This window comes from Pholis gunnellus (genome assembly GCF_910591455.1).
Source record: "Pholis gunnellus genome assembly, chromosome: 17".
NCBI lineage: Eukaryota > Metazoa > Chordata > Actinopteri > Perciformes > Pholidae > Pholis > Pholis gunnellus.
Genome location: NC_136544.1, coordinates 2,274,493 through 2,299,719, shown reverse-complemented (window position 1 = coordinate 2,299,719; position 25,227 = coordinate 2,274,493). Strand labels below are relative to the sequence as shown.

At 41.4% G+C, this 25,227-nt stretch overlaps 1 protein-coding gene across 1 annotated transcript in view; it reads left to right on the top strand.

Annotated features, from left to right (window-relative positions):
* Positions 1 to 19,254, top strand: part of LOC306708985 (junction plakoglobin-like) — a gene marked incomplete at its 5' end in the record, with an annotated part of 35,627 nt that extends 16,373 nt beyond the window's left edge. The window contains 9 exons of the mRNA XM_079176978.1: positions 307 to 426; positions 2,028 to 2,246; positions 8,103 to 8,255; positions 8,539 to 8,658; positions 9,565 to 9,715; positions 10,301 to 10,422; positions 11,343 to 11,385; positions 16,487 to 16,626; positions 17,975 to 19,254. Of these exons, the coding sequence (XP_079033104.1) occupies positions 307 to 426; positions 2,028 to 2,246; positions 8,103 to 8,255; positions 8,539 to 8,658; positions 9,565 to 9,715; positions 10,301 to 10,422; positions 11,343 to 11,385; positions 16,487 to 16,623 (1,065 nt within the window). The 3' untranslated portion in view covers positions 16,624 to 16,626; positions 17,975 to 19,254. The remainder of the gene's footprint in view (positions 1 to 306; positions 427 to 2,027; positions 2,247 to 8,102; positions 8,256 to 8,538; positions 8,659 to 9,564; positions 9,716 to 10,300; positions 10,423 to 11,342; positions 11,386 to 16,486; positions 16,627 to 17,974) is intronic.
* Positions 19,255 to 25,227: the final 5,973 nt, after the last annotated feature.

Sequence of the window (25,227 nt, the reverse complement as noted above, 5' to 3'; positions counted from 1 at the left end):
AGGCCGAAGGCAACAGCAAAACCCAGGTCTGTCTACGAAGGACTGGCTGCTGCAGGGGCCCTGCTGGATTCTGAGCTGAAGGAGAACCTGGTGAACCTGAACCTGCAAATCGTTTTGCCTGATGTCAGGGGGAATCAGAACCAATGGCAGGCATTAAGAACTATATTGAAATGACCAATCTTCTCGCTGATGGTCTCGTTTACATATGTAGCTTCGTGTAGCGGCATCAGCACTCCAACACTGCAGTGAGGCTATCACTGATTTGTTCTCTCTCTGTCTGTTTGCTCCCCTGGTCTCTCTGAATAGGATGGATTAGATGGTCTGCTGCAGATATTGGTCACCCAGCTGGGCTCAGATGATGTCAACATGTTGACATGCGCAACTGGCATCCTGTCCAACCTCACCTGTAATAACTCACGCAACAAGGTAAGCATTGAGCAATGGAAAGTTTCTGCTCTATGTGACCAAACCAAACCATTGGTTATAGTCTGCTGCCATAACAGCTTTCACTCTTCTGTCAATCCTGAGTGATACCTAGTCTCACAATCTCACAACCTCATTTTTCAAAATCAGTTCAGATCTTAATTTGTCCCCCACAGTGCAGTCATCAGTATGAGATACTAGATCAAGGTTTTTACTTTCTATGACATGATTGTGAGATTTAATAATAAGGCCACTCACACAACAATCACGCACCAACAACGCCCTACAACAGAATCCACACAACACACTCATCTCTCTGTCTTTAACCTGAAGCTCACACTCTGACCGACACTAACCGACACACAGACCTTGGCTCTGCCTCTTCTCGTCGCAGATTGCTTGATCTGAGCTACCCGTGTTATAATTCTTTATTAGTTTTGTATTTTCAGTCCATACATCTCAATTTGAATATCGAGAAGAAAAAAAGCACCACTGCTCGTGGTGTTTTAGGTCTCTTTCACAACTGCAGTCCTGCATTTGGCCTGGACTGAGGAAAAAATATCCACCATTGCCTTTTATTGATGATTAATAATAATGAATGTGTTGATAAAGCTCCAGTCCAGTTTGGACAGGTAACTAATTAATTGTACAGTTTAGGTTGATTCATCCTGCATCATCAGTACCATACAGGTGCATGGAAGACAATCTAATTCTGACAGCAGGTCCACAGTGAGCTCATGTTTCATACATGACAGACAAAGAAGACGAGATGTCTTGTGCTGTAATAAATATAATTAAAATTGTGTGGTGGCAACATCTTTCTTTACTTTACTGTCTGCACCAACAGCTTTCAGACCGGCCCAGACAAAGTGCACTAACCAGACAAAGTCCCCAGAGTTAAGGTCTTTGCACACCGGGGCTGTGACCAATACACTACACTAAAATGTGAAATGACGTATATTCTGCCTGAAGGTAAGGTAAGAACGGAAGGAGTGGATCTGGTCTGTGCTGCCTTTGTCAACGTTGTAAGCTATGGTTGTAAGGAGTAATAAAGTTTGCCGTCTCGGTTTGGACTACATGTGTCGTTGTGTAAAATGACAAAAGCAGCAGTTCCACAAAATAAAAGTGCCCCTGATGTGTAAAGGCATTTCATCTGAACCAAAACGTTTAGGTGAAACTAGCCTTAGCCCTGTTTGACTCCCATGGACTTTATCAACACAACATTTTTTTTACATTATAAACTAATTTATGAACGTATATTTATGCATGATGCATACAAAGTCCTGAATTAGAGGTTCTGAGTGCCATGCAGAGCTTTAAAGCCGGTCACAAGTTGAAGTCTTCCTGCGTCTTCTTGTCAGCTCATTAAAAATGTGTTTTTGCTCCAGTGTTTAGTTACACTCTTCATCTCACGCAAACTGCGGTTTGCACTCCGATATTTACAATTGTCTCGTTGCTTTCAAGCCTGGACTCATTAACGCTCACACAGTCTGTACATCTCATTAATTTATCGTTCCGCTCCATCTTTTAAATGACGCCGTAGGGCACACCTGCATTCTAGATGAGCTATTCTATTCTATTGTCTTCTACCTGAAATCCCTCAGACTCTGGTGACTCAGTATGGCGGAGTGGAAGCGCTGATCCACGCCGTGCTTCGTGCCGGGGAAAAGGAGGATGTTGCTGAGCCGGCAGTCTGCGCCCTGCGTCACCTCACCTCTCGCCACCAGGATGCCGAGCTGGCCCAGAATGCTGTGCGGCTGCACTACGGTATCCCAGCTGTCGCCAAGTTGCTGGGGCAGCCGCACTACTGGCCTGTCGTGAAGGTGAATGGAGGCAGTGGTTTGTATACTATTGACATGCAATGGAAGCGTTATTATGAATCACACTGCTCTTCTTGACAAAACTGCGTAGCTGGTTGAGGCAGAGATGATTGGTTAAGGTTCGGTATTAACCTCGAGAAGTTAGGGTCAGGACAGCCCATTGGTCAGGGCATAGGACCTGAACAAATCAGGTTACCAGTACCTCTCTCTCCTCTGGCCAGTCCTAGCGCTTCAATGCTGCACAGGACGGGTTTCGCTGAGAGGAGCAGTTGGTTTCATAATAATGCACAAATGGAACGAGTAATAGGCATTTGATACTCGCACATTGCAGATTAGAATGTTTAATTTAGTGTCGCAGCCATGACAGTGAGCTAGCGTCCACAGCACCAGGGCTCTGGCCCACTGAAATGGAACAGAGCCATAATTAATCAATACCACCTGTGTTTTCCCTGCAATAACTTGCTGCCGTGAAATGTGCCTATTGAAACAGCCTCAGTGGGACAGGATGAAAGACGATGAAAGTAAAGTGAAGGGGAACGCAGTAAAGGACGTTAATGGCATTGATGGTGTTTATATGTCAGCTAGTCTGAAGGCAGATGATGATACAGACAGCACTTCAGTTGTACCACTGCTGCACTGAGACTAAAGTACAAGACACACACACACACACACACACGTATATAGAATAAACAGCCAGAGCAGCACCCACAAACAAGCAAACGCAGACACTATGACACACATTTCCCATCATGCTTCACTTCCAAACACTTCGGCTGTGACAACACCTGCTGGTGTGCAGTGTCCCTTGAGAGACAGAGAAAGAGGGAGAGAGACACTGAGAGCTCCAGAGACAAAAGCTGCTTGTTTAGTTTCACACAGAGACTGAGCGTCACTTAGAAAGCAAGAGAGAGAAAAGACTGAAAGCTAAATTAACAAAGCCTACGGTCGAAATCATGCAAGCAAGTGTTGGAGGACATGACTAACATACTGACAATACAGCTAATTCTAGAACCTTACTATGGAGAGTGCCAATAGCATCATTAGAGATACTAATTATAGACTGTTAACATTTGCCAACATTTTTATTATTACATTTACATTATAATAACTGAATGAATGTTTCTTCGGCTGTCAGACGCATCAGATATGCTTCATTATCAATCAATACAGCTGTCTACACTGACCATGTACCAGCTCACATTATCTTGTTAAAAAAAATAGAAGTGTCCCTACCTTTGCCTGTTTAGTTTTCTCCACTTTTCCTTTTTCAGTATGCCAAATACAAAATGTGGATTTTAAGAGAATAAAGAGAGGTGTTGGTCAGTATGCCAGTTGCTGTAAATCCTTGTGGGTCGTAAAATGTTTTCTTGGAGCTAGATCAAATGATTGATGTGTAATTGATAAGTTATCAATTACACATCAATCAATCATCAATAACCTAATTTTCATACAAGTAATATGCATACCCCCCCCCCGTTCCTTGTGGGTGTCAGTGCCTGCTTGGTTGTTGCTGTTTGGCTTTGCCTCTAGGTATGATCGATCCATCTCCACTTCCTCCTCTTCAGCTCTGCTTCTATTGGTGCATTCCCACAGGTTGACGTTGATTGTGTTTGGTCAGTAGTTTCCTAGAAGGCATCATAGACAGTGATTGGTAAATGACTGCAGCTTGTTGATGATGTTAATGGTGGTCTTCTGAGTTTTTGATCCATACAGCAGCATTGGTCTTAACGTTGGAGTTGAGTGAAATATCTTTGGATTTCCAGTTTAAAATGTTAAATGCTGTTTTTGCTTTCCCAGTTTTTGCCTTTACATCTTCCTCTGCTGCTCCATCCACAGCTATAACACTTCTTAGGTAAGTGAATTCAGTGACCTCTTCAAGTGTCTGATTCTCAATGGTTATAGGATTACTGCTTTTGCTGTTGATCCACATGCTTTTGGTTTTTTGATCCATTTATTTTGAGCCCAAGTCTAACAGCTGAGACGTGTTCTGCATCTGTGGATGGGTATGTGAGGGTAGTGTGATGTCATCAGCAATGGTGAGTTCTTCGTCTGTCAAGCTCCACTATATGCCGGTCTGATTATTGTTGGTGGTTTGGTTCATGATCCAGTCGATACATAAGAGGAAGAGGAAAGGAGAGAGTGAGCACTTCAACCTTTTCTTGTGCTCATCCCTGGTGGAGCACTTGGCACCGCATCCCCTGATAGGTGTTCTTGATGATGCTGATGTATTTTGGGGGGGGGGAAACCATAGTGTGCCATGAATTTCCATAGCAACTCATGGCCTATGCTATGAAAAGCCTTTTCAAAATCAATGTAATTAACATGGAGGATGGATCCATTCTTTGTATTGCTCAACGATGATCTTGAGGGTAGTAATTTGGTCTCTGCATGATCTTCCATGGCTGAAGCCTGTCTGGTTTTCCCTCAGTTTTCTATCCACTCGCTTCACAGTCTTTCCAAGATAATGTGATTGAACACTACCTGGTGTTGACAGCAAAATGAACCCTCGGTAGTTATTCCAATCCCTGAGTTCTTTCTTGATTATGATAGCAATGAGTTGTCTCCCCAGTCCGTTGGTATGTTTCCTTCCATGAAAATATTTTTGATCAGCTGGTATAACATGGTGGTTGAAGTTTAAACCTTCTTCACTTCAGATCTGGTTTGGTGGGTCACAGATGATCTCAAGCATGGAAGTGGCTGGTGGGATCGCTACCATCTGAACAGGTCTTTTGAGGAGCTCTCGAAAGTCCACCTTTGATGTTCTTCTCATTAGACAAAGTTGTCCCTGTACATCACTGATCTTTGTGTACAAAGGCAGAAGCCTTTTAGATTATGAAGCAGCAAACAAGGAGGTGAAGAAAAGTGACAACCGTAACAAAGGGAAATACATTGAGGACTTGGCACAACAAGCTGAAGAAGCAGCTAGGAACAACAACTTGAAGGAACTCTACCTAACCACCAACAACTAGCTTTCAAATTTAGACGGACAAACACACAGATCCATGAGTTCAGGGATTGAAGCAATTGAAAGCCTGGGCTATGTTGTCATACTGCCTGACACTCAGCCGGTAGCATCTTTTCCAGAGTGTCATCTGAGTGCAGAGTGAAATTGTTCTTGCAGCTAATTCAGGCCCCAGTCATTTTCTCCTATAGATGACTCCTCCACACAGTCTCTGGACACACACGCACACACACACACACACACACACAGATCTGCACGCAACCAGACTTGCTTTTATAGTCTGAATTTATTCCAGTTGCATTAAAACGCTTCACTATGTGTGTGTATATGTGTGTGTGTGTGTGTGTGTGTGTGTGTGTGTGTGTGTGTGTGTGTGTGTGTCTCAATTGCAGAACTGCTGATCCATAAGACACTAAAAGTCTCTTCACTCTAAGTCTAACATGACTCAAAATTTGGCATTCAGATGTACAAATTAAACTTTCACACTTCATCTGCTCTGTGCACCGCTGCCCCCTGCTGGGTCAGTCTGGCAGGAAAAGCCACATGTTGTGTGGGGGGAGTTGTGCTCTGATGCTGACAAGCATTTTGTCTGAACAAAACGCCATGACAAGACCAAAGCCAAGAGCCCATTTGACCATATATGCATACATGTTCACTAGTGTGTATGTGGTGCGTCTCGGCCATCCTGCTCTAATGTGTGCGCTTTAAACTTGGGGAACTTTGACCAGTATACTTTGTGAGCACAACAATGGCTGAAGGCTACTCCTTGTGCTGCAATTGAAGATGGATTCTAGACGTGTGACCATACAATAACAAATCATTCATAATGAAGGGATGAATCCTAAAGACTTTTCATCTTGGGCCAATATGAGCATCTTTGGTTTTGAGTGAAATATATTACCAACTGTCAGGAGGGTTGCTATGAAATTCAAGATCACCAGAGGATGAAATTGAATCACTTTGCTGATCTTTTCTTCTTCTTGCATCATCATCAGGACAAAATAAGAATACACCCAATGTTTTGATTTGTTATGCCTGCTGATGAACCTGCTAAACATCAGTATGTTAGCATGCTGATTAATTCATCATTGAGCTCAAATCCCAGTTGTGTAGTACAACCTCACAGCGCTGCTAGTCGGGCTGAAGACTGTTAGTCCTGTTCCATTATAATTTGAATATGACCTTATTGACCTCTACTACAAAGTCTGTGGCTCTCAGACCCAAGCTCACTGGTTTCTTCTCAAGGCATACATTTTGAAAACCACTCCACAAATATTTAGTTTCATTTAAAAAAAGGCTCAGTGATTTCCTTTAAAAGCTGTCCACTGTAGTTCTTTTCATCAAATGTTACTCAAACATGAGGAAATAGAGCATTTTGGGGGACAACATTCTGCAGTCCAAATCCAGATTTGTTCCTTCATTACCATGAACACAGTGCGGCTCACTCATGTGCTTTTAATTGTTTTTGGACAACAATGGTGCTGGATGGCTCAGAGAAAGAAGATATATCAGGCGTGAACACACAAACAATACTCGTTAGTACGTGTTGGTGTGGGTCAGAATGCATCATTTTAAAAAATGACAAAACAATTGTACTAGCACTCATACTTTTACATCTGTGCCCATCTCTCTCTCTGTCACTCCTTGTAGAGTGAAATGGGCTCTTTCCATTTTGTCCATCTCTCACTTGCACGAGCACACTCACACACACACACACACACACACACACACACACACACACACACACACACACACACACACACACTTGCTCTCGTCTCTCAGTCGGACAGCTCTGCCAACTCAGTCAGATTATATTAATGAAGTGTTGGAGTTTAATGATGTGGAATAGAGAAATGGACCGTGTGACTTCATAAGGACGCTTTACAGATCTGGAGTTGGTGAGAGGCAGAGAGAGAGAGGGAGGAAGAGAAGCAATGAGGGTCAAGTTGTGCTACTTCTAATTGTTTAAAATGATTTGATATCATGATACTAAACCGTTGTGTTCTCTCTGTCTATTTGTCTTTGATGTAGATGAAGGTTTTGTTCAGATGCCAAAATTATACTTCTCTAATAGACCAACAGATTGATGTAACGGCACCACCATTACTGCAGTAGCAGAGTACAGCTGAACACATTTACATTGACAGTGCGAGATGTTTGACTTTTAATGTTTTTATACCTTCACTTGAATAGAAATTAAATTGACTATATTTTGACATATTTTGTTGCAAAACCAGTTCAGAAGTCAAATTATTTTCATACATTACAGCATTTTTGCAAGATTAAAAGTGAGTGATCGGTGTATATTTTAAAACAGTTATTAAATAATTGATTCCCTCTTCCATGCTGCCTGTTACTGCTGTAAAAACCATCTGCAGGCCCAGTTCACCATCTGTGCTGCTCATGGAGAAATTACAATGACTCATTGCACACAAAGTAGCTGCTCCACTGGAACCCTGCAAGAAGGTGCGGCTCCACCATTCAGTTACTGTCGGTCCTTGAGACACATATACCTGACACTGAACAGCTAGGCTGTGGTACAAAACCCTGTTACTCTTGCAATGTCCCCACAGGCCTGGCCCCCTGGTACCAGCCAGGTCAGGTCTGAGGGCTTGTTTGCATCCACCTACAACCTGACTTATCTTATTCACTTACTTGACTTTGAGAAATGTACATATGTATGATATAGCTGGCAGTCGGACCAGCTGTCTCCTCAGCACTGAGCGAGAGGACCGTCCAACAATCCTTTTCATCTCATCCCTGTGGTTTGCTTTGATATGATGCAGTTTGCAGAAGTTCATTTGGAGACATCACATGTATACAGTTGCCTTTCAAGCTGACCCAAATACATCCTGGAGCGTCCTGTTGAGAGCGATTTCTGACCTCCGTCCTCTCAGGCTACAGTTGGTCTGATCCGGAACCTGGCGCTGTGCCCGGCCAATCAGGCGCCACTGAGGGAGGCGGGTGCCATCCCACGATTGGTCAACCTCCTGCTGAAGGCTCACCAGGACACACAGAGACATGCCTCCTCCGCACAGCAGACATACCAGGTCTGGACCATACACACACACACACACAGAAGCGATGTGTGCCTGAACATGTATTGTACTAATGGAAAGCACTCAGGATGTCCTCACACACAGCTTAAACAGCGGATCAATCGTGTCTTTGTCTTAATCAGCCGCTCAGTAATGGGCTTCAGTGTGTGCTTTAACCTTAAACACAGTTCTGCCTGGTGTGTCATTAGCAACCACAGCTGGTACAGCAGTCAGCAGTGGTTTGATTGAATGAATACAAGCTTTGACACCTCTCTGCTTCTGTCTCTGTTCCCAGGATGGTGTTCGTATGGAGGAAATAGTAGAGGGCTGCACGGGAGCACTTCACATTTTGGCCAGAGACCCCATGAACAGAGGAGAGATTGCCAGCATGCAGACCATACCACTGTTTGTACAGGTATACTCTCATCAGGCTGCACAAACTACAGAAACAGACAACATCATATCAGCATCATAAACCTGATTGGTTCAATTGTATTCTTTCATGTTTGTCCTTAACAGTTTGCAGTGGATACTGACAGTTGTTTGAGGGATAGAGAAGGAGACAGAAAGCTCCCATTGGTGGAAATCAATCTGGCTTGAAAACATTCATCAGATTCCAGACCTGAGATTTGTGATGGATTAGAAGACAATCAATAAGCAAAGTTGATGAAGAAGATGATGAATGTTTGCATTGACATGTCTGAACAATGATCCCAAATCAGCCAAACACTTTACGCCGTCAATTTAAATAAATACATATAAATACAATTATAATAGTTGGTTATATTGGGCAAATATTCTGCAATGTTTGAAATGTTTACACTACAGATATAACCTCTTCACACCACCATTAACCCGTCACTGTTCAGACTCTACTACTGTTGCCAGAGCTGCAGCGGGTTGCCAGATTGCCGTGTATTCCCCATATCTTGCATTTTCATTTTCATAAAAAAAAAAAAGTTTTTGCAGAAAACACACAAACCTGGCATGCAGGTCTTACCAACAGCACTGTGTGGAGTTTAAAGGACAAGATCATTTGAGATCAGTAAGAACTATTCAGCAGCACTTTGATGTTATTAAGGACATGACGATCCCGTCTGTTATTTTAAAGACAATGAAGCAGCTGATCAACAGCACCCTTACTGAGGAAAATAAAATAATGACAGCTAGACAATATTGCACAGCCACACCTATAGACATATTAAAGTCTCCATGTAGGTTCATCTGTGAAGTGAGAACACACCGGCCATACAAATCCAAACTTAAGTGGAAGTACCAAATGTTTTGACAGAAAACTAACTTTGTGTGTGTGTGTGTCCAGCTGCTCTACTCGTACGTAGAGAACGTGAAGCGAGTATCAGCGGGCGTCCTGTGTGAGCTGGCCCTGGACAAACAGTCTGCAGAGCTCATCGATGCAGAGGGAGCCTCAGCACCGCTCATGGAGCTGCTGCACTCCAACAACGAGGGAATAGGTGAGTCTCTCTCCTCTCCTGCTTCACAGGCTCAATGTGCTGCTCTATGCAAAGCTAGTTAAGACTAATGCATGTTTATATCTGCTGTAATATAACTGTAATGGATGGAGTTAACCTTTTCTAAAACACTGAGTGTGTTTCCACTAACCTGTCCAATGGAGACAGACTTAGCAAACACATCATGACCTTCATGAAGCAGGTGACTTAAACCTCCATCGGAGCGTTTGCTCCACTGGAGAGACTAAAAGAAGAGGCAGTGTTAAGAAGGCTTTAAATAATTAGATTGTGATCGCTGTGGAGCATTGGTAAGGATTCACATGGACCTGGTTTACTGACTCTTTATTACAAATGACGCTCTAGCATCAGTCCAGTCAGGAGGACTATCCTCTTGTATGCTTAGGCTGTACTTTATTTCTATCTGCAGAAATCTGAAGAAAAAAGATTCCGTTTGCAAATTCACGGAGGAAGTTCATATTTATGCGTTGGGTGAAATGAGTGCTTTAGTGCATCAGAGAGGACGGATGAGTGCCTGGCCTTTTCCTGTTAATCAGTTTATAAATGACTGTGTTGTTGCCGTCTCTCCAGCCACCTACGCCGCAGCAGTGCTTTTCCGAATTTCGGAGGACAAGAGTTCAGACTACAGGAAGAGAGTGTCAGTGGAGCTCACACACTCACTCTTCAAACACGACCCTGCTGCCTGGGAGATGGTAAGAACCTGTGTGTGGATGAAGAGATGCTGTCATGACACAAAGGTTTAATCAACGCCAACCAGAGAACACACTGCTAAGAATTACATTTGGTTTACATTAGTAAACTATTTATTAACAGTTTAGTGTTACACACATTCTAATATTTTATATTATATGTTAATGATTACCAAATGAGCTGTAAAACTTCAAGAAATCTTTTTGCAAAACATCTTTCCACATTATATATGGACCATAAAATTAACTATTAACAAAGTATTATGGATCCAAATAATGTTTATAAATGATTAACAGTATTTATTAACCATTCAACAAATGATTAGAATCATTGGTTGCAACTTGAAAATAGCCAAACAAATAATATTTAAACAGTTTACAAACCAATTATTAACATCATTAAAGTCATCATCAAGACATTTTCTTAATTGAATTTGATAATTAATAAATATAATTTAATTACTGTTTTTTAACAGTAAAATAATGATGATGTCTGATTTACCATCAATTTTGCATCGGTCATTATGAAGTTTGATGTTTCATGTTTGGTCTAAATATTATAATAATTATAATTATTTGTCTATGATTCAGCATTTTCAAAGCTATAAACTGTCTTTGATTTCACTTTTTCATCCACTGGTGTTTTACGATGTGAGCAATTAGAATTCATTGGACTGATGTTGGCGAAGAATTGTTTTCTATTCTATTTGGTCAGTAGAATTGGTTGGCAAGGTTGGCCTGTGTGTGTCTGTGTGTGTTGCGTATAGGTGTGTGTGTTTTGTGTGTGTGTGTGTGTGTGTGTGTGTCTGTGTGTGTCTCCACCTCCTAAATACTTTATTGACCCGTCTGCTTTAGACACAAACAGCGGTGTAAAAAAACATTGATTATTTTGTGCATCTCTGTCTCTATCTGTTCCTCTCCAGGCCCACACTGCAGTTCCTTTGGAGCACACATACCTAGCTGATGGTAAGTGCTTTGAGTTACATGGAAATACAAATACACATATTTCATATTTAAGTGATTGTTTTAGGATCATAGGACATACATGACTGGTGTGGTGCAATCCTTTCTCCGTCCCTCCACATCAAGTAACACGGCTTGGTCAGTGCTGTGTGGTGTTGACAGCAACGCTCATATACACACACACACACCCCCCGCCACTACGGTCAGAGCAACGGATGGAGTATGTCGTATATCGACAGAAGGTGAGAGAGGTGGATGGGTCAACCATCACAGGACTTTGGTTCAGGAGACCGCTGTTTGTGTCTCGTGCGAATCCTAAAGTAAAGTTGACATTTTGACAAGTTTTTATTCATTCAAGTTAAAGTCAACCACGCTCTTTTCTTCAACCTAACAAAGCAGTTTTGATGCCTAAACCTTCGTGTGAACACAGAAGTCTATTTTGAATTATTTAGAAATCTTACTGAAGGACTTCAAAATGACGCCTCATGGTAACAAAGATGGCGACTGCCAGTGACTCCTCTCACAATGCTCGTCATTGGATTTGCAGCAAAAGCAGCATGCAACAGTACAAGAACAGGCCTTTCCACAGGGATACGGAGCGGCCAGCCAAAAAGTAGCCAGCACATTTAAATCATCTACACTGATCTCAATTATTGCATTAATGAGTTTGCCTGCCTGGTATATAGCTAATAATATATAAAACTATGCCTCTCCTTGACTGATCAGAACTTCCGTCAATAATTCCTAGACTGTATTTATCATTTATGATGTATTTATTGACATCCTCACTCCCTTTTCTTCTCTATTGATATACTCCACACATATAGGCAGCTATGCTTTAAGAGTGAACATCCACTTTGTGACATCCAAAGGAGAAAATGAGAGGAAAACCAAAAATGTAAAGCAAGGATAAATGCTCATTTTCTATTTTAAAAACATGATTTGGGGCGTCTGACATTGCTTTGTATAATTTGAAAGTGTAAAATGAAAGTGTGAGGCTCCTTTCCTCATATGACCTAGGCCTGTTACTTTGTTACTGTACCTTACAACCTTTCCTGTTGTAGTGTGATTGAAATGTGTCTTAGAGATGCCTCTGCTGTAAAAAGCCCAATTTAAATAAAGATAAATGTTCATTAAGTCCATAAATGTCGGCGTGGTGCAGCAGCTGCCACCAGAGTTCTCTGAAGTAGACGTCTAATGAGGACAGTCAATGTAAAACTCAATGTGTTTGTCATCGATGATGTGGCTGAAGATGACTCTCTCTACTCAGCAGCACACAACGTCTCAGTGGAGGACATATAGAGGGGGGGGGGGGGGGGGGGGCTGATAGCAACTTGTGAATCTAAACTATTTTATTAAAGCAAAAGTGTAATAAAGCTGCCAACTTGAATGAGTGGTCACCATGTTTTATACAGGTACGGAAAAAAAAAAGAAACAAATTCACTGTGCCCTTTGGTCTACCACGTGAGGTCAAACACTGTACTCACCAAAGTGATGCTGATATTGGAGAACACAGAAACACTGCAACTGATACAAATCCAGTGGGGCAAGAAACAACAGCCGGGCAGTCTTACATTTCATATGTGTGACGAGAAACTGAACGTGAGCACAACTAAAATGTGGTCTTGGTCTTGTTGTACGTCAAACACCCACAGCTCACCTGCAGATTGACATTACAGTCACCGTGCTCCTCAGGAATGTAACATGTTCAACATGGGTAAGCACAGACTCAAAACAACACAGTGATTTGGTCCCATCATGCCACATTCCCACTCCATTTGGATAGTACCTGGTCCTTATGTTTGAGGCTCCAAGTGAACTGAGCCAAGAAGGTGGAGTCAAAACACTGCAGACCACTGATTGGTCAGAGAGAATCGTCACTGGCACGACACTGGACATCCTGCACAAACCTGTCATGTGTAGATAGCTAAGCTACTGTCACCAGCAACCGCAATTCTTTTTTTCACTTGACCAAGTTTTTTTTATAAATGGCTTCCAGCAAAACTCCATCACACACAGTCGACAGAGAGGCGTTCCTCTGTGTGGTGGCCGATGAAAGGATTCAGTGAGTGTTGTGCTGAAGATGATGTCACGGTAGTTTCACGCTGCATCGCTACGACGATCAGCTGAGAATCCTGTTTCCACGAGGAGGCAAAGAAAAACAGGAGCTTTTACCAAAGAGTGAGTCGAGCAGAGCGGCAGCAGTGGAAGTGAGGCATTTGTGTTGTGCATCAAACACCTCAAGGCTTCACAATAGGTGGAGAGAGCCCCAAACAAACCACGCTGGCTCATTAGACAGGAGTCCCAGGGGGACACTGAGCGGTCCGCTCAGCAGCAGACAACAAACACAACAACACTATGTTAAAATAGATCTGGACATCGACATGCACAACAATCCCCTGCTCACATACAGGGAGATAATATTAGTATTCTTGTCATCTACCTCCTCAACAGCAGGGCAGAACACACACACACACACACACACACACACACACACACGTCATGAGGCAATCATGCAGGTAGGCTCCCTGCTGTTGACAGAATAGACGTGGGCCATGAAGTTGTGTGCGTGTGTGTGTGTCTGTGTGCGCGTGTGTGTGTGTGTGCGTGTGTGTGTGTGTGTGTGTGTGTGTGTGTGTGCGTGTGTGTGTGTGTGTGTGTGTGTGTGTGTGTGTGAGAGACAGAGAGAAAGCCATTATGGAATAGAAGCAGGAGGGATGGATGGTTAGCTGTACTGAAAGAAAGAGAGAAATCAACATTAGAAGAATGTCTATTTTGCCATTCCTCCCACTGCGTCTTTCATTTCACAATGTTACTGACAGTGTTGTCACCAGTGTCCATTCAGACTGCAGCTCATCACTTGCTAGTACAGGTCTTAACTCTACTGGGAGGTATGTGTCTGAAACTCTGGACAGGATCAGGATCATAGCCGTGGAAAACTTCAGAGAGACAACAGCAACACTGGCAGCAGCATCACTAACCACCAATAAATGAGAAAATGGTGTATTTGAATATTTCTGCTTCCTGGGGTCCCTAAACAGTGTTGAGTTGCATACATTGGGTACGACTGGAGGGCTGAGACTCTTCAATGAGCTTAACTGTGTTCATGTGTTGTTCATATACTTGTATCATAATGTTTTAAGCCCTTTTACATTCTAAACTTGTAACATTTGAATAGGTGCCTAAAACAAAACACAATGTGTATTACAGGTTTATGACTATAGAGCAACGTGTTGCCACATATTTGAGAAAATTCAATGTGGAAGTAGCAAATATCAATGTGACATCTGCATCAGGACCAATAGCAGCAGATTTGAATGGATAGGCACACATAAAGCAGAATGGGACATTGTCTTTACTGCGATTTATCGTCTCATCTTCATATCATCTCAATCATTTAACTTTACAAAACTCATATTTTGAACCAGGACCATCAGAAGCCTGTGAAAAATACAGTGTGTCAGATGAGGCAGGCAACAGCTTTTATTTTGATGTCAGATACATATCTAATCAATATTTAGGTAAATGTATTATCCAATCAGACTCAGTATCAGCAGAATATTAAAGGACTCAGATCGGATCGGATTGAGACGTCCGTAGTATTTACTTCATGTTTAAACTACTAAATATATGCTTGTGTGTACTGACTGTACAGCAGGATACATCAACAATGTGTTATATCAAAACAATGCAATAGCTCCAATGAAGAAAGTGACACAATACATTGCATTGATATTTATAGCAGGCTATAAATCACCAACCCCAATTCAAAACCTGTATTAGGTAAAAAAGCAGAAAACATACTGGAGGTCTGTGCAGGAGGAAGTGAGGGGTAAGGAGAGACAGAGGGATAGAGGAGAGGAGAGGAAGAAGACAGGGAAGGAGAGGAGGAGATACTGAAAAAGGATGCAAGCACGGAGAAAAGAACAGAGAGGAAGGAGAAGGAACAAACGCCCCATCACTAAATGGTTCTTCTCTCATTTCCTCTGTGTAAAATCCCTCCATCTATAATTAATGCATAATCCTGTGTGTGTGTGTGTGTGTGTGTGTGTGTGTGTGTGTGTGTGTGTGTGTGTGTGTGTGTGTGTGTGTGTGTGTGTGTGTGTGTGTGTGTGTGTGTGTGTGTGCATGATTGAATTGAATACCCTCGTATTGGTCCTATTTAAAGCTGGTGTTCCTCTTTCCAGACGCTTAAACCACCACACACACACACACACACACACACACACACACACAGCTGTCAGTAGTTGTAGGGGGAGGCCAGTTGAAGGTGCTGGTTGCATAGTGTCGTTGTCGGAGCCAAATGAACTCATTTATTCAGTATTCTAATGTGTCTGAGTTACACCTTATGAAAACCTCCATTCGTGCTCCACTCATTCATCCTTCGGCCGATGATTTTTACATCTTGTGTTTAAGTGCCTCCAGAATTCTACACAATGAAGGCAATAATTAGGGTTCACCAGTAGGCAACTTATGGTCCTGAAAAGTGAAGTCAATGCTGAAGTGCCTTAAACCTGGCATCAGGTTAGGGTTATCTACATTTATAATAACAAGCACGGACTCAGAAAACCTTCATTAAATGAGAAGATACTCAGTATTTTGTATTTGTCACAGCTGGTGATGTCCTGCAGGCCCCTCCACACTGAGTCCTTTTATAGAGTAGCTGCTCTTCGCTCCTCTGATCTCCTTTGTGTTCACTTGCACCATCTTTTATGTCATAACTTAACTAAGCTCACTGTAAACATGTAAACATTTCATCCTGTGCAGCATCAGGATCATTTAGCAGAGAACACCTCTGTTATCCTATATCTTAATAATACTTCAACTCACTGTATTGATGGTTCAGTCTGCAGCAGTCAACACCATCACAGTTACAAGCACATTTCTGTTATAAGAAACCAGGTGGTGACACAGACAATTCCCATCTCCTGTGAATGCAGCGTTTTTAGGGAGTGAAAGATTTAGTTGCGGCACATATCACATCTTCATCACATTCATTTTTAATAAAACATGGAAGATATGCATGTCACCAGGATGTTCTGGGACGTGCATTGTAAAATCGGTTTGTCTGATCAGTCTGTGCTCTCCTGCGTCTGTGTTTCAGAGTTAGATGGCTGTTACCCCCCCTATGGCTACACTGACCTGCCTCTGGACAGCATGCCACTGGATCCTGACCTCCACGAGCCCTACATTCCTGACATGACCTATGACCCAAGACAGGCCTACCCTGAACCACTCTAACAGGTAAACACACACACACACACACACACACACTTACAGCACTGTGTTGGAATTTTGACTTTTAGAAGTTTTCACTTCTTTTTTGTGAAAGATGTATGTCAAATGTTGCACTTTTGACAAGTTTCCTGCCAAACCAACTTTATTCTTAAGAATCCCCTGTGATATCATATAATAATACAAATACTACTAATAAAAATACTATTACTACTGCTACTACTTCTAGAATACTATAAATAATATTTATAATACCGGTGACGATAATAAAAATAAAAATAATATATATGATAACAATAACGATAATATTAATAATGTATATTTATACTTGTCAAATACGATAATATACTAAATCAAGTGAACACAGTGACATTTTTAGATTTGAACACATTATAATTAGGTTTTTGTCAGTGCAGGCTCATAGAACAGGTTTATGAGAGGTAAGAATAAGAATATAACACCATGTTACCATGTCATTTTGTCACTTTATCACTGTTGTGGTTTCTCAGTGAGTCACCCACTAGAATTTGTGTGCTGATACTGTTCATTCAAAGTTGTGTATGTTTCTGGATCTATAATGTTATTTTATGTGTGCATCATATGAACACGAACAATCTGCAGACATCCAAGAATGATCCAGTGACCTGACAGTTGCCCTCTACACCCCATCTTCTTGTTTTGGGCTCGGCGCTGCAGTCCCCTGTTTTTCATTCAGACATAAAGGCTCTGTGAAGCGCTCTTGGTCTGGCCATTCATTGGGGCCACTTTGGCTTGGGAGCCTTTACCAGGAGCCCTTCCCCCTCCATCACAGCTCCCAGGGTCCACAGGGACACGAACCCCTCCACCATTAAGGTGCTGAGTGAAAAAACATGTCAGTGCTCATTAGAATAACACAATGTTGGTCAACACAATGTAGTAATTGTTTGCTGCTGTGAGAAGCAGCTTCTGGAAATGGGCAGCAGTATAGTTTATCTCCATGTGTGTCACTATGTTCAGACTATATTGATGTCAAGCCTCTGTTCAGAAAAGCCTCTTCCGCTCTGACAGACTGACTGCTGGGAAGTCACAAGCATTTAGCTGACAGAACACAAAACAACCATGTGGCCTGACGTGACCCATGTGTGACATCGACCGCTCTGTGTGAACTCCCCTGCAGAGGTTAAATGTCTGTGGCTCCCCAAGACACATGAAATATGTTCTTTATGAAAGGTGAATTGTTCTCAAGAAATCTACAGCAAAGCCGCCTTTCACCCAGCACGTTAAAATGTCCTCACATTTTATATTTATATGAATCATTTTGAATCCAGTTGAAGTTGAAGATCATGCTTTAAGAATATTTGCTGTTTTTTTGTTGCAGGATGAGACAGAGATGCTGAAAAAAAAACCAGAGAATGAGCAAATCACAGGAAAAGAGACTGGAGGAATGGATGGAGGAAGAAAGATTGGAGTTTTTAATCACAAAGGGAACCAGCCCTTTCCAATGGGTGGGAGGAAATCCCATTTGGCAATCATGAACTATCAAAAGAGGTTGCTTATTAAAAAGAGATTTATTGTTGCTGTAAATGAAATATGTAACTTTGTTATAATGTTTTCTGTGGGGGTGCGGTGTCTGAAGTTTTGAGGCATTGTTACACAGGTAACTTTTTGAAGCAATGAAAATAGACAAGAATGCATCACATTAACAGTTTAAGGACGTACGGCAAGCAGGAAGGGCTCCATCAAAGTCAGCTGATAATCCTGATCACATGTTTTATCATTTCATCTGTAAAGGATGTATTAGTTAGAGAGCATTTGAATTTACTAAAATGTTACGACATTAAAGTTAAAGTATGATGTCATTGATGCAATGGCAATTTTAGTTTTGATATTCAGAGATTTGTTTCCCCACATGTGGGTACCTCATTGGAAACACCCACATTAGAGTGTAAGACGTTCCTTTACATTAACTTAACTATAACTCCTAGTTCAACCAAAACTTTACTGACATCACAGAAACATTCACTACTAAATGATGAACCACTCGAAGATCCTTTCTTGCAAAAACACGCACGTTTGACAGGAATAGATTTTGCATTGGCATCACTGATCACCATTGCTATCAAATGCTACCCGTGTAACCTCTAGCTGCTGTCTTTTAGATGTCTCCTCTGTGTATTTGAACAGTACACATGTCCCAGGGTGTCCATGTGTGTTTTTTGCATGGTAGTATTGTGTACTCATTGAAATATTCGTCACCTTTACATACTGAGAAAAAAAAGACATCCAGGTTTTACAAGTCAATTTAGATTGCACCGGCCATTTGGAGGATGAGGAACTGGACTACAAATCCCACCATGTCCCAGCCTCACTTTCACCGAGTGAGAATTCTGTTCAAATGTCCACAGGAAATGGACTACAAATCCCTTTGGCATCTTTGGGATCGGACTACGAATCCCGTGATTTCCCAGCCATACCCAGTCGGACTCACACGTCTCCAGTGGAAATGGACCACAGCCCTCTAATCAGCTTGTGCACACCGATGTGGATACCACGGAGTACACTGCAGAGTACATTTACAACAGTACTTACACATACAGTAATGGAAAATTACTTTTGTACTCGGGTGGGTTGAACATAGAAATGTGTTGATGACTGTATGTCCCTGTCAGTAGAGGGGGGGGGGGGGGCTAGCTCTAATAAAAGATAAAGAAACTTGCTGCTGCTGTCAGGTTGAATTAAATATGCTTTTTTTTCTACCTAACCATCACATCATAATACGGTCTACATGGTCAGCATGCCGGTTGCTGCGGTTGGAATGTGGACATCGCGCTCTTTGCACCGTGTTTGTACAGCACCCAGCTGCTGCACCATCAACAGCAGCCTGAGCCCGAAGCGTCAAGAAAGCACAACTACAATGACTTGTCAATTGCTTAGAGGCAATGTAGCAGAACTATACTGATCACCATTACATGTTCTTATTTTCAACTGTTTTGGTACACATGTATTCTGCTCGCATAGTAGACCATCCTAATCTGTGGAAGCATTACGTTTGTCAAAATCAAATGAAAAATTGTAAATGTAATCATTTTCACGATGAAAAACAAGATATCAAAGACAGAAAGCCAAATAAATGAAATTCTTCCACAGTAAGTGGACATTGGCCTTTAGCTGAGGACATTGTTTCTTCTGTTTAAGAGAACATATCGAGGAACGTGGCAACGTCACTAAACTATACTGTTGGTTCAATGGGGTCAGAAACATGAATGACTCATCATCTGGCTGCTCATGTTTGTTGCCCCATTGGACTTCACTTTAGTGTTGTTGCTGTATTACCAGATCTTAGCAACTACTTTCAATAGAACTGATTGCCAGAGCAACTTGAATTAAAGTGAATGTCGCCTTTCACCGCTGTCATAGAGCCATGTGCTGTAGAGAATGGGACGGTGTTGGGCCTGTCACAGCAGAGCGTTGGGCTCAGACTGTTGTTAACCCGTTTAGCCTGGAACTCTCACTCAGTTAATTAGTTAAAGTGTTGGATACAGACAACAGCTTACTAAATCCACTCCAGGGTCATCCTCTAATCACCTATAAGCTTGTTAAAGCCACTTTTCACTGCAGGAGCTTTTAGTTCTAGGTTGTTGCTCATATTTGTACTCACAAACCAGAATATTTCAGATGAATGTTATTAACATGTTATACAACACACCTACAGGTCTGTAGGTGTGTTGTATGTGAAATAACTTGAAAGCGTTTTGGTTTACAGGCACTGTGACTGCTTGATTAGTCACAGTCAACAGCACTACAGCCAACCCCTAAAAATAGCTGAACTTGAGTTAAGTGTCACCTCATGATCCACAGAGACCGTCCAGAAAGAGACGCTATGCTACGATTCACAATCAGGGAGGTAGCAGATACACATTCTGACTTCTGGTTCTTGATTTCAGGGTATACAATTTGACACGAGGTATGGACCGAATATCCATCTGACATTTGAAGTTTTCCTGACCAACAACACGAAGAAAGTGACTTTGTCGATCCATGACGAAGAGAGGAACGCAGTCTGGAAGCGTCTCGTATCACTGGAAGGTAAAGACTATCAGACACCCAGTGATGGACGAGAGTAGAACAGATGTGTGCGGCTCTCGTGAACATTCAGGGAGCTCCACATCTCATATCATTCTTTATTTAGGCTGCAGTCTTTATGCTCCGTATATCTAGAACAAAATGCAGGACAGCTGCAACTCTCTTCTGTCAAATGAAGGCTGAAGACTTTCCTGTTTATTAAACACTGTGCTGTAACTTTAATTAGTGTATTTTATACCCGTTTTATGCTATTTTAGCTTGATTTTATTTTGGCTCTTTAATGTATTCAAATGTATTTTTATAATGTCTATTTTGCATTTTGGGCTTTTGATGTTTTATGTGAAGTGCTTTGAATTCTTGCTGAAATGAGCTCAATGAATGAACTTGCCTTGCCTTACATGTACGGGTGCAACGGATCATAAAGCTCACGGTTCAGATCGGAGTCACGGATCTGATCAGTGCAACAGAAGAAAGGAGCAAATATAACGTTTAGAGATCCCTGATCACATTTATCTGCTGCTGATTACCGATCATAGATGATCCATGTTGGCAGATAGGTTTTTGTTGTGTTGTTTTGTTTTGTTATAGCAGCTGGTCTACAAGACTCCACCGTCCAAATACATCTATTCAACCGCTCTGAAGTCAGAGTAAACATTAACATGTTTCAATTTGATCCTTTCACACAATTCAAATGATTAGGAAATACAGACTACATTTGAACACATCACGAACACATCATCATTCTACCTGAACAGAGCCTGAAGGCATCATAATGTAACTGAATGGAACCTCCGTACGTTAGCCGTTAGCGGTGCGGCTAACGTTACTAGCTCTCCTCATTTCAATTTCAACATGGATTTGTTGTTTACATGTAACATTACCAGAGAACATAAAGCATAAATGCTGATGTCCTGATTGTATATTTCTACAGATTGACAATGGTCCTTTACACCACTACTGACATGGAACACGACTGGGAACAATAATATATATATTAGTGCTCGGCAACGATTACAATTTTTAATCTCATAATTTTTTTGCGATTATCAATAATGAATTCAAAAGTAGTGTATTGAGCACTTTTATTTTAAAAGTACTGCTACATGAACTAAAGTGCAATAACATTTGGTTTGCAAACACTTTAAATTCTCTAAAAGCGTTATGTTTTCAGTCGACTGTGGTCTGTCTCGTTTAGAGGTCAATGTAATATGTGGGCTCACGTTTAGTAGTGTTGTTTAGCTAATTTAGAGAAACAAATCAATTGTCATAAACATTTCTAACATATCATTCTTGTTCTGATTGATTTTCAAAGCAATACATGCATTCAGTGTGTCTTTGCAGAGATTTGTCTTCAGCTGGTTCTTGTGTACCATCTTGTGGACATAGAAGTACATCACATGGACTTGCAAGTTGTCCATAGATTAGACATCCGGTTGTCTCACTGAAGCCTTTGAAGTTAAATGTATCAGCTGACTCACTTTGAATACACACAGACGGCCAGGACTGCAGACCAGACTTAGTTTAGATAGAGTTGTAGAGTTGGCATAGTGATCCGAGGGCGGTCCTACAGGAAAGATCATGGAGTGTCTGGATTAGTACAGACCATGTGGTAGCATGGTCCAGCTCTGACCAGGGTCCACAGACTCTCATCAATGGTTTTAGATGTTCTTCATGTTCAGGCTGGTTTTGAAGCTATAGTCCAAAATATGGATTCATAATGCTGTCATTTAGTATTTTGGTCATTACTGCTCACAGTGGCATAACTCACATCCATAACTCACATCCATAACTCACATCTACAGCCCAGTTTATCTTGTTCTCCTTTTTGTCATGTTTTTTTTCTCATCTATTAAACGTGTGAAAACCCCTCTTAGCACATCATTAACTAGCGTTAGCACTTCTATGCTACAATAGTTACTGAAGGTCTATTGAAGGTAAACATATTCAGATTTTGCTTTTGAATGATTGTAACAGTGAATAAAGACCGACCCGGCTTTACAGAAGCAGTGTTGCTCTTTAACTGTATTGTCTTCTATCTTGACCATCAGGTGATGTTGTGGTTCACTTTTACACTGTGATCTGTAGCTTTTGCTTTTTAGCTGTTTTCCCTGCTGAGTCAGTTTGACATGAGAGGATTCAAAGATTCAAGGATAATGTATGTTAGTATGCAACAAAGGGATGCACAAAAAACATGCAGTTGTAGCCCATTAGCTAGACAAAAAGAAGAAAAATAGTAGTGCATTCCTGTAGTGCATTTATGAACTTATATCAGGAGGAACGACGTCCTTGATATTTCCTTCTCACGCTTATTGACGACCCTTCTGTCTGCTGCTCTCTGAAATCCCTTCATTGCTGTTTATTCAGTGAGTGTAGTTAGTGACAGTGTGGGCTCCATGCTAGCTCTGACAGCAACAGTGGCTAAAAACAAAGGGAAGGATCAATTGTGGCAACATTGTCACGATTAGGCTTTGCCTCTGTGTTCTGTGTGTCTGTGTCACTCCACTCTACCTGTCAGTCACTCCCTCAGCCTAATTCCCTTCACCTGCCTCTGATCACTAATCAAGCACTTCCCCCTCATCAGCACAACTCTTCTCACCTGTTCTCCCCTCTACTTAAACTCCTGCCCCTCAGTCACTCCTTGCCTGATCCTTGTAATGTCTACCCGCCCGTTCGGCTTGTCCTGTTCCCGGTTTTCCCAGTCTCTCTTCCCTGTCTCATTCCTGCTGGATTTCCCCCCCTCGTCTCTTGTGTGTTCTGTGGATTCACTGCCGAGTCCTGTAAAGTCTGCTGTGGATTATTTTGTTCATTAAATTACCTTTTTCATGCTACTCTGCCTGGTCTGCGTTTGAGTCCTCCATCATGCCCCGTGACAAAAATATGGAATTAGTCAATCAGAATCAGCCTCTGGGTACCATGAAAATGTCCTAACAATATACTCTGCAGTGTTCAATATGTTTCTGATAAACAGATGCATGTCTATAGTCTATAGTCCTCACTTTAGATGGGGTCACACAAAATACTTAACTAATGACTAGTAACTACCTGAATTAATCATGAATTGCAGTATTAAAAAGCATTTATATAGCATATATTAACATAGACCCTAATCAGCATATCTAAACCATAAATGCATGAAAAATAATAACACTGGGTGCATGATTGGTAATACTCTGTTCAACCATATTATGTATGCTGATGATCTGGTGATTTTTAGTCTTCAGCAGCTCCTCACTATGTGCACTGTGTACGGTGTGGAACATGACATCAAATACAACACCAGTAAGAGTATCTTGATCTGTAGAACCAAAGAGGACAAATATCTTGGTCATGACCGATGATGAAGACATTTCTAGGCAATGTCGTAGGATGTCTGCACAAGCAAACTCTCTCACGTTAGTCTGGTCTGTGTACAGATGGAGTGAAGATGTCTCTGTTCAGAGCATATTGTACACCACTCCACTCACACACTTGTGGTCAAACTACAATAAAACAGCCTTACAGAGACTTCAAGTAGCTCATAATGTTGCCATGAGAATATTACTAAAGAGACGGAGGTGGAGTATTGCCAGTGAAATGTTCTGCAGGAGTCAATACTTTCCAAACTGTTTTAAGAAATCTTATGTATGAATTCATTTGTCGGCTTAATGACTCTGATAATGTCATGGTCTTGGTTTTAACCACCATAAGGTTCAGTAGCACACGCTACCAGTCTGTGGAGACGTTGGTACAGCTGTCTCTTTGTGCGGCATTGCTCGGCTGATGTACTTGTATTGTATGTAATGTTATGTATTTGTCTTATGTGGACCCTGAGTCTGAAATAAAGTTTGTTTGATTGATTGAATGATGTACATCTAAATAAGTTCTTAATCAATTACTTACACTTTATAAATGATGTTATTAATCATCTCCAACTCCTTAATTGGTTTGTAATATATATAATACAAATGGGGAATCCATCATTTATAAAGTATGAAAACACAATCATGAAACATACAATAGACGAGATTATTAATCGAGAATAAAACATTTATGACTGTTGTTATGAATTGCATACTAATAAGTGTTAATGTAGGAACAATGCTTTATAAATGATGAATTAAGTGTTCACTCACAAATAACTAATGCTTCACAGTTTGTAGTTATTATAAAGTGTACCGATTGTTTTTAGTAACAATGTATATTATTATTAAAGACATATTTTAGTTTAATTGTCCCACCATATCTGTTCTGCTTGATTGATCAGCTGGCTGATGGCTGATTCAGACAGCGTGTTTAGAATGGACTTTTTCCAGACGGTGACTGTGGCCGGTCTTGCTCTGCCGTGTAGCAATTGCTGCTCGCTTTGAAACAACCTGATCACCACAGCGTTGCACATTGCACTGTTGTACATTATAGTCGAGTGTGTACAAGTACACCACACACCCAACTGGGATGATGGGTGTGGTCAGAGAGTGTTTAACGTCTAGATTATCAGGAGGACAAGCCACAGTGCTTCAGTTTGTTACGTGTTGGCTTGAACATGTTTGCTGGTTTTACAATATGTTCACC